The sequence below is a fragment of the Micromys minutus genome (genome assembly GCF_963924665.1).
Source record: "Micromys minutus genome assembly, chromosome: 32".
In the NCBI taxonomy this organism is placed as follows: domain Eukaryota; kingdom Metazoa; phylum Chordata; class Mammalia; order Rodentia; family Muridae; genus Micromys; species Micromys minutus.
Window position 1 is genome coordinate 4,326,775 of NC_137967.1, and position 10,122 is coordinate 4,336,896.

Here is a 10,122-nt window from a genome sequence, read left to right on the forward strand (position 1 = left end):
ATGAGGAGAGATGAGGTTAGGAAGGGCAGGAGTGTGAGGACTGGAAAGGTTGGGTGGAAGGAGAACCTTAAGTACCAGTTCTTGGAGAGCTGTCAAACTTGACAGTGCAAGGCGGAGGAAGATTTTGAGGGAAAAGCGGTGTCTTGGGAGAATGCCTGGGGAAGGCAAGGCTTTCGGGAGAGGGAGTTAAGAGGGAGAGTTTAGAAGAGAGGAAGATCCTGAGAAACAGATAAAGCGCTGGGAAGATAGAGCCCTTGCATTCACGGCACCCAAACATCTGGAACAGAGAATGCTTTTATTTACCATCCTTTGATTCTGAGGAGATTTGAGCTGTGTGGGAAAGTATCAGGTGGAAGTACTAAGAGGGTTCAAAGATAGCGACCTGCTGAGAAGTACCCAGAAAATGAGGGGAAAAGACGGTCTGTGTGGTTCACAGTTGCTTGGCAACCACTGCGGTCAAAAGCTAGCTTGGAGGGCCAGGAGGTGTGGCTCCAGGGACAACCCAATTGAGACCCCGCCCTTGACAACAAAACTAATAAAGCACCGCCCCCTAACAACAAATGAGGGGTAAGGGTTAAGTAAACCTAGTCTCGCTTGTGCGCAGGCGCAATCTCCCCTCTCCCTGAAGTCACACCTCCTGGTCACTTCTTTGTCAGTTTTTTAATTGGAGGATAAAGCTGCCAAGGATTTTCCTTTGTCTCGGAGGCGGGACCGAGCACACTACCCACAGTCCGATTGGTCAGTCTAGCAGTCTATCGCCAGCTGTACGTGCCTGCATCTGCTTCTCTTGTGCCTATTGGTCCTGGAGATGATCCTGCGGCGTTGGGGGGCGGAGCAGTCGGGGAGACCCGCAGCGGATTGGGTGGTGTCAAAGCGAGGGGCGGGCCCCATCGGCCGGGCGGTTGGGCCGTGAAGGGAGAGTCTTTTCGGCGCTGAGGACGGGCGCTGAGGAGGCGGCGGTGGCTCCTGGGGCGTTTGAGCGGGCTCACTCGAGCCCGCGGGCCGACGCGGACGCAGGCCCAGCCGGCGGAACCGCCCCGGACTCCCCGCGGGCCTTCCTAGCCGCCATGGAGGACGGTGTCTACGGTAGGCCGGGCGAGGCGAGCGGGCGGAGCGGCTCTCAAGTCCCGCCGCGGGCAGCAGGGCAGTGGCGAGGCGCCTTTCCGCGCGCGGGACGGGCTTCCGGCGCGGCCGAGAGCCGGGGGTCCCGGGCCATTGTTTGAGCCGATCCCGCTTCCGGCGGCGGCGGGCGGGGCGGGGCGGGGCGGGGCGTACACCCTCGGGAGCAGCGGCCTGGCTTTCTTCCTGCGGACTCAGGCTTTCCGCCGTCCTTCCGACCCCTGACCCACGATCCTGCTGCCCTAGCTTATCTCTATTGTGTACCAAGACCCAGACCACGGTGTCCGCAACGGCGGAACCAGAACCTCGGTTCCTTTCCAAGAAATGCACCCAAGCTTCAGGACCCCCAAGTTTCACACCATGATGGAGCTAGAAGCAGGCCCCCTTATGAGAAATGTACCCAAGGTCCATGCTAGGATCCCTACTGTGATGGATCCAGAAGCCACAGTCCTGGTGTCTTTCCAAGATCTGCACCCAAGATCCAGGATTCCCAGGTCCTCAAGCACGAAGAAGGGACCTTTTTCCTTCCGAGATCTAGGACCCCAAAGCCCTTTAGATGATGGAGCCGTGAACCCAAGGCCCTGTGACCCTCCAAGTAATGCTTCTAATATCCAAGCACCCTGTTCTACTGTATTGGAACCAGGGAGCCAGGGCATCCGAATAAAGCTTCTAAAATTTAGACTTGGGAGTTTCTAACTGTGTTGATGGGACCAGAACCCCAGGCACTGGTTCTCTTCCAAGTATGGGCCCAGAAATTCATCCCTAGACCTACAAGATGGGATTCCTAGGGACTTCTGCCCCAACCTAAGGACTCAGGGTTCTCTCTCCACTCAGCCATTCCTCTTCTGGACAGGAAACCAGGCCCCCAGCCCAAATCCTTTCTCAGGATGCAGGAGTCCTGGCCCCCAGGACTAATTTCTCGACCCTGGTCCCCAGAGCCCCCAGACTTGACTCCGGAGGAGCGCATGGAGCTGGAGAACATCCGTCGGCGCAAGCAGGAACTGCTGGTGGAGATCCAGCGCCTGCGGGAAGAGCTAAGCGAAGCTATGAGCGAGGTGGAGGGTCTGGAGGCCAATGAGGGCAGGTGAGGACTGTGGAGGTTCATGGGGCATGGGGCTTAGCCAGGGCCCTGGGTGCTCAGGCATTGGCCCTTGGCTGCTCCTCACCCTACTTTTGCAGTAAGACCTTGCAGCGGAACCGGAAGATGGCAATGGGCAGGAAGAAATTCAACATGGACCCCAAAAAGGTTAGCGGGGAAGATATTCAGGCACAGTTTTGACATCCCTGGTTCTAGAAGTGTTAAGACAATAGGTTTCCTCTGGGCAACAGACCTTGGGTCCCTACACATCTGTTCCATGATTGTGCCTTTAGGATCCTGGCCCTGTACTTGGCAAGGCTGAGAATCCTAGTAAGACCCTGCCATACTCTCAAGAACCCCCTAGATATAAGTGCTTACAATTGAGAGTGAGATGTGGCAGTAAGAGAGGGGTTGTCATGACACAGCACAGGGCGAGCCAGGCAAGGGACCATGTTCATGGCTTGATGGACAGGTGTCTGGTTTCTGCTTCGTTTCTTTATTGTGATGTGTAGTGTATCCGTTAGTCTTCAGACCTGTTTCTTTCCAGCCCAGCTGCATATGCTGCAGTTAGCCCGAGAGAACGAGGGGGTGGGTCAGGGATGGCGCTTGAGTAGCTGTGTGAAGGCGGTCGTCTCTGTTAGGGTGAGGAGGCTTGGGTGCTGAGGATCGTGGGGAGCAGAAACCTCTGCTCTGGGCACAAATCTGGCCTCCTCCCTCCAGGGGATCCAGTTCTTGGTGGAGCATGAACTTCTGCAGAACACACCTGAGGAAATCGCCCGCTTCCTGTACAAGGGTGAGGGGCTGAACAAGACAGCCATTGGGGACTACCTAGGAGAAAGGTGAGCTGCCAGGCCCGCAGTGTTTCCACACTCACTAGCCTCTCATGGGGCAGAGCAGCTTTGTGGCCTCCTCTAGGTCATGATACAATGCACTGGCTGTCTCCGGGGACCTTGAGGGGATTGGGAAGGGGTACCTGTAGACATCCAGTTAGTAAGGGCACCATTTGTGTTTGGGGTACTGTTGAGTCTGGGTGTTAGTGGCATAACCGTGTATACACAGCTGGGTTGTCTGAAGCCCAGAGACTGTACGTCTGTGAGTATGTGGGGACTAGGAATTGCTTGTGAATCCTTAGAGAAAGGCCAGCTCTTGAGATAAAGGCTTCTAGGGAACACGGGAACAGTTGAGAAAAGTGACATCAGGTCCTCCGTGTGCCCAAAGCTCTTGACAGGACCCAGCCTGTGGATGACACCAGGGGACAGGCTGAGCTGCTGTGGGGGCAGCGCAGCGAACAAGATGTGACATTGTTATCTGCCCTACACTCGTCCTGACGTGACTGTCTCTCCCTCCAGGGAAGAGCTAAACCTGTCTGTGCTCCATGCTTTTGTGGATCTACATGAGTTCACCGACCTCAATCTGGTGCAGGCCCTCCGGTGAGGACGGGGCAGAAATGCACATGCCAGGGCCTTGTCAGTGTGAGGGCCGCGCCACACCAACAGAAACAAGCCACACTCACTTCAGGAAATGACTCTCAAATAAGACAAGTCCAGGGTGGGGCCTCCTTTTTCCGAGGCTCACCGTGGATGCTCTTATGTGACAGCAGAAGCACCTGTGACCTCCAGTCCAGTTCAGCAGACTTGGGCCATTTCTGTGTAGACCCTCGAATCCATGGCCAGAACCAACATATCTGATTAATTGTTTTCGGTGTAGCCCTGGTTGGCCTGGAACTCGGTAGACCAGACTACCCTTGAATGCACAGAGATCATCTGCATCTCCCTCCTGGGTACTGGGGTTGAAGGTACTGCATCACCACACCAGACAAGGCTTAGATAATGATTTGTCTGCTTTTAACAGAGACTAAGATGCGAGTGTTGTCCAGTCCTGAAACCTATGCCTACCCTGCCTCTCTCCAAACCAGGCAATTCTTGTGGAGCTTTCGCCTCCCTGGAGAGGCTCAGAAGATTGACCGGATGATGGAGGCCTTTGCCCAGAGATACTGCTTGTGCAACCCTGGGGTCTTCCAGTCCACAGGTAGGACAGAGGACAGGGCGTGGGCCTATAGTCTGGGAAGAAGTGCTGGAGTCTGGATCAGCAGAAAGAGAAACAGACAAAGGGTCAGAGGTCAGTCATCACCAACTGGCTTGTTTCACCTGGCAGACACCTGCTACGTGTTGTCCTTTGCCGTGATCATGCTGAACACCAGCCTTCACAATCCCAATGTCAGGGACAAGCCAGGCCTGGAGCGCTTTGTGGCCATGAACCGGGGCATCAATGAGGGCGGGGACCTGCCTGAGGACCTTCTCAGGGTCAGTGCTGTCCCCAGCCCTACCCCTCCTCTGACCCCACCACCTTGTGCCCCAGCGGTCCTCCAGTCCCGGAACTGGTCTGGCTGTTCATAGTGGTGTGGACGTGACCCTTGAGTGTGTCTCTTCTGCTTCTAGTTTTCTGGTGTGGCCCTTGGTTCTTGTTTTGTGTCTCCTCAGGCTTTGCAGGCTCTCTCTCCCATCATCTCTGAGAACTTAGGTTTTCCCACCATTATCCCTTCACCTTTTTCTTCCTCCCTCCTTCTATCTCTTCCGTTCTCCGTTTCCCATTCTCCCCTGGTGAGTGAGCAATTGAGCGGAAGGCTGGGGGGCCTGGAGTTGCTAACCTGTTCTTTGCCCCTCAGAACCTCTATGACAGCATCCGAAACGAGCCCTTCAAAATCCCTGAGGATGATGGGAATGATCTCACCCACACCTTCTTCAACCCAGACCGAGAGGGCTGGCTCCTAAAGCTGGGTACGTCCCTCCGTGAGCCTGCTGGTGACCTTGAAGGGACACTAGTGGTTTGGTCCAGACAGAGCATCCTCAGTTTTTGCACCTTTGAGAACCTCAAGTTTCCACAACTGAAAAATAGAGTTAAAACCAGGAGCAGACTTGTCTATGTGCTAGGCCTGTATGAAGTCCTGGTCTCTCCTATTTACATGCTTGGAACCCTCCATGTGTGGCCCGATGAGCCAGGCTCTCACCTCCCTCAGTAAAAATCCCCAAGGCCCAGGACAGGATCAGATGCTTGGCAGGCTGCTGTAGACTTGGCCTCATTGTCAGCCAGCTGAATGTCAGCCCAAGGTGAGCCAACATAGGGATAACTTTGGGCTTCAGGCTGGCAGAGGAGGGACCAGGACAGAGGTAGGCAGATAGTTTGCAGTTGGAAGGGGAAGTTGCAGACAGTCCTTGTTGGAAAGTGTGGTACGGCACCATGTTTGAAACCATCTGCTCAGTTATTCAGGGCCAGAGAGGGGCTGAGAGAGGTGTTCTCAGCTGCGGGTGCCGTGTGAACCCTGAGGCTCATGCAGGCAGGACTTGGGTACGTGGCAGCCATTAGTCATTCTGGCTCCACAGATCCTTACAGCCCAGCTAGGTGAATCTTTGCACTGACCTGGAGGGGGGTAGTGTGAGAGCTGAGTGGGGTGCCAGAATCCAGCCTCGTTTTCCTTTGGCTGGTCAGCAGTGGCTTTGGTGTCCCTCCAGGTCTTAGGTCCTGTCCTGCCTTGTTGATATGTGTTCTTGGAGCAAGGCATTATGTCCTCCCAGCCAGTGTACTGCCCTGGAGACTGCACCTGGCCCTGACCCCTTTGTAGGGCGCAGGGCAGCTAGCTAGTAGGATCACAGAAGGGCAGGTTCCCAGCAGACAGTTTAGAGGGAGGAGCAGGAAGGCCACTTCTCCCAAGATGGGTCTTTGAGCTGCTCTGCCAACAGTGTTTCCTATTTCTCATGTGAAGACACAGGCTCAAAGGTGCCTTGCCAGTGAGGTGCAGGGCTCTGTCCTGGGTTTGACTCTGACCATCATCTCTTCCTACTGATAAGATATGGGTGGGTGGGTTTCCAGAGATGACCAGAGACTTCCTAGGATCACACAGCTAAGACCACCCCCACCCCTTAGATCAGGGTCATCCTGGCCAGGCTGAGCACCTACTGGGAAGGTTGAAGCTGGAACATGGTGGGCAAGGGGAGGTCCTGGCTCCACCCCATGTAGATGTAACTGGTTTTCTTCCTCTCTCCCCCACCCCTCTGCCTGTTCTCTTGCTGTGGCTCTGGCTCCCTCTGCATCCCTTCCCTGACCCCCTATTTCTGTCGCTGCGACTCTTGGGGGCACCCCATCCCTCCGCCTTCCCTTCCACACCTGGTCCTGCCTGCTTTCTCGCTGTCTGCCCCAGGAGGTAGGTACCTGGTTTTCTTGCCCCTGCTCCCTGCCCCATCAGAAAGGGAGGGGCTGCCGCGGCCTTGGCCCAGGGGGAGGGGCTTGAGCCTGTGCCTGTAGAATTGCCAGAACTTTGGCCCAAGCAGGGGTCCCAACTCCTGGGGTCCCAGCAGCTTGTCCTTGCCTGCCTGTCTTCCCTCACTTCCTCTGTCCTAGACCTAAGAACCCTACCTTTCCTGCTCTGCTCCCCCTCCCCAGCGGTTCCCCGCTGAGCCCGGCCCCTCCCACCCCTTCCCTTGCAGGGGGCCGGGTGAAGACTTGGAAGCGCCGCTGGTTCATCCTTACAGACAACTGCCTCTACTACTTTGAGTACACTACGGTGAGGGTGTAGCTTGGAGACATGACCAGGATGGGGGGCAGGGTACCCGGCTCTCGCTCTCTGGGGGACCTATGTAACCCAAACTCTTGACGCTGCCTCTTAGGACAAGGAGCCCCGAGGAATCATCCCCCTAGAGAACCTGAGCATTCGTGAGGTGGACGATCCTCGCAAGCCGGTGAGACTCATGAGGTGCCCTTAAAACTGTCCTCGCACGCACTGACCCCCAGCTGCCCTGACTGTCCCTTCCCCTGTGTTCTAGAACTGCTTTGAGCTTTACATTCCCAACAATAAGGGACAGCTCATCAAAGCCTGCAAAACTGAGGCTGATGGTCGAGTGGTAGAGGGGAACCACATGGTGTACCGGATCTCAGCACCCACACAGGAGGAGAAAGATGAGTGGATCAAGTCCATCCAGTAAGCCTCATGGGCTGGGTCCAAGCCGGGAGGGCTGGGCCTGGCCTCAGGTCCTTGGTCCTCATCACACTAAGTTTTGCAGGGCTGCTGTAAGTGTGGACCCCTTCTACGAGATGTTGGCAGCAAGAAAGAAGCGGATTTCTGTGAAGAAGAAGCAAGAACAACCCTGACCCTTCCCCACCTCCATTATTTATTTTGGAGCTGCCCCGCCTGGGTGGCAGGACCCCTGGGCCCTGGGGCTGTGGATCCTGGTTCCCCATTTGGAAAATCACCACCTCTAGCTCCTGACTCCTTATTTGTAATTAACATGTTGGTAATCTTATTAATTATTTAACCCCTTGTGCCTGCATATGCCCTCATTTCTTGGGTTGGGGAGAGCCGAGAACCCATCCTCTTGACATTAACCAGGACACTGGGCTACATACAGGATGGAAGGCAGGCGCATCCCCAACAAGTCACTCGAGCCCTGTGGGTGCTGAGTGGCGAGAGTTCAGTGTCAGTATGCTGCTCAGACACAGATACTCTCCACGTGCTCTGCCCTGTCGGCCTACTCGGTCCAGAACAACAGGACTGGCTCAGGAGGGAGCAAGTCCCGAGAAGGCCCTGTGTCGCTCACTAGGAACTGGCTGTGCTGTTCACTGAGTGCCCCAGGGTGGGCTGGAGGGACACGGTGTCATGAGATACACAGGATGCCATTGTGACAGTGGCCTCTAATCCCGGTCCAGCCTCCTGTGGAGGTGGTGGTTCTTAATCTGAAGGCCTGGGTATGTGTCTCCTGACTTGTGGGAGAGGATCTCGGGACAGATAATGCTGAGTCCCCAAGTGGTCCTGTCCTTGTGCTTCTGGTAGAATAGTGAGCAAGTGCCAAATGCGTCCTGCCCACATTTGGAGCCAAGGGGGTTCTTATTACTGTTTTCTTGGCCTGTGGCAAGCTTAACGTGCACCTTGCCGCATTCCTCCGGTGCTGGCATTCTAGCCTACCAGCTGCCCTGCCAGACATGAAGTAGTTCTAGAGGAACGGCTTCTTCCCAGCATGCTGTAGCATGCAGGCCTAACTGGGAAGAAAGGATTCTGCCCCAGGGCCTTCTGGGAATTGGATCTGCAAACCCCCGTGGGCGTGTCCCCAACAGCACTGATGTGGATGAGTGGGAGCCTCCGGTTCTGTGTTAGGTGGGCTTTGGCTCGGGCTGTATGTCAGCAGCCTGCGGTAGTCGTAGTCTCCGACGTATTCGTTTTTCTGAAGCTTACCATGAATTTGGGAAAGATAATTACTTCCTTGGGGGGGGCAGCTGGTGCAAAGTGGAGATTCCCAAATAAAACAACTTCAGTATCACCCAAAGGGCCAGGAAAGTGCTGGGCTACAGAGTATTTGGTTCTTAGCCACCCTTTGACCTGCCGTCTGCCTCTGTGTGGCGACTGGGCAGCAGGGAGGTACTGTCTGGGGTACGGATTCTAGTTTCCCACCTTAGGACCACGTTTTCTTGGCACAAGGGCTTACACTGCCCAGGATGGGGTGGGTTTGAGCCGGATGGTGTGTTCTGGCTTACAAATTAAGGGGACAAAGACATGAGGGCAAAGGAAACCCCTAGCGGTAGGGCTCCTCACCCAGGAGCATTGCCTGCCAACTGGTGAACTAACATCAGCCAAGGTAAGCTGGGGACTGGTGTGGCTCTGGGAGGCAAAAACAGGTTATGCGGGTCTGCTGTGGGAAGCTGAGTGTAGTGTGTTTAAATGAAGGGGTCTGGGTGGGCTGAGAATGGGGGTGGTGGAATGGGAGGTCTGCATTCCTGGGGGGGTGTGGGATACAGTGACTAGAAAGCAGGAGGGAGTGGAGGAGCCACCACCGTGTGCCCGTGTGCCCAGGGCTGTGACCATTCACCATGCTCGATTGAAGATCTAAAGGGAACACTGGTCAAAGTTTGTGGAACATTCAAGTCATAGCAAAATGCTTTGAGCTACCCTTCAGGCCAATTTTGGAGGGAGGGGGACTCATTTCAGTCCCTGTGCTAGGGGAGGCAGAATTAAGGTGTTCAAAGCCAGACTGAGTTATGTGAGACCATGCCTTCCCTCAATGCCCACCAACATTCTCACACACATAAAAACTGCCCAAAGTGGGTGTTGGGACAGAGGATGCCACGTGGAGAAAAATGCAGAGTTGGGGCAAAGCACAGACAAGCCAAAAGAGTGCCAATGGTTACCTGAGGCCAGGCTTGCAAAACCATGGAAGAGATTTTTCCAAAAACTGATGTCGAAGGTCTTAGTCTTGTAGCCTCCACATCTGTGAAGCAGTAAGTTTCTGTGGTTGAAGATAACTGAATATGAGTTTGTGGGGGGAGGGCTATAGTGTACCCTCCTTCAGTTCCTCCCTCAGGGCAGGGGTCCTGGCACCAGCCCTCCTCCCTCTAGCCTTGCTCCCAGGAACTGAATAGGACATTAGCATCTCAGAGTTCAGATTGGCCTGGCTCCCACTGGGGATCTGACCCTCTCCACTCAGAGGGTCCTGTCCCTCATATCCACCAGTTCAGGCCACAGCCTTCTCTCCTCTGGCTCTTCCCAGGTGTGGTGAGGCCATTAATCCCAACACTCAGGAGGCAGAGGCAGGCTAATCTCTGAATTGGTTGCCAGCCTGGTCTACACAGTGGGTTACAGACAGCCAGGGTCACAAAGAGATCTTGTCTCAAACACATACACATACACAGAACAAGACAGAACACATGGTCCTAGCCCAACTCTGACTTGGCATCAGGGTTCCAACCCTCATTCTTTAACTGGGATGCCATGGCCTGGCCCACCCTTCTACCATGATTCCCTCCCCAGCCTGGGCAGGCCTGCTTCTCAATCATGTTACGGCTTGCTAGTCCAATCCTATGAGGGAAAACCCTACTGTAGGGTTTTCCTGTGACCCTGCCCCTCCTCTGACTCCCTTCATGTACCAATAAGTCTGGGGATGAGG

General features: G+C 55.1%; 1 protein-coding gene across 1 annotated transcript; it reads left to right on the plus strand.

The window, feature by feature from the left end:
- The first annotated feature begins 939 nt into the window (after nt 1-939).
- On the plus strand, nt 940-7,510 carry CYTH2 (cytohesin 2). The gene is made up of 12 exons (XM_080908582.1): nt 940-1,086; nt 2,056-2,203; nt 2,299-2,365; nt 2,918-3,036; nt 3,547-3,627; nt 4,113-4,225; nt 4,352-4,500; nt 4,863-4,974; nt 6,679-6,755; nt 6,859-6,930; nt 7,015-7,169; nt 7,252-7,510. Exons 1-12 carry the CDS (start codon nt 1,068-1,070, stop codon nt 7,337-7,339), a joined length of 1,200 nt encoding a protein of 399 aa, XP_080764708.1. The 5' UTR covers nt 940-1,067; the 3' UTR covers nt 7,340-7,510.
- The last annotated feature ends 2,612 nt before the right edge of the window (nt 7,511-10,122 follow it).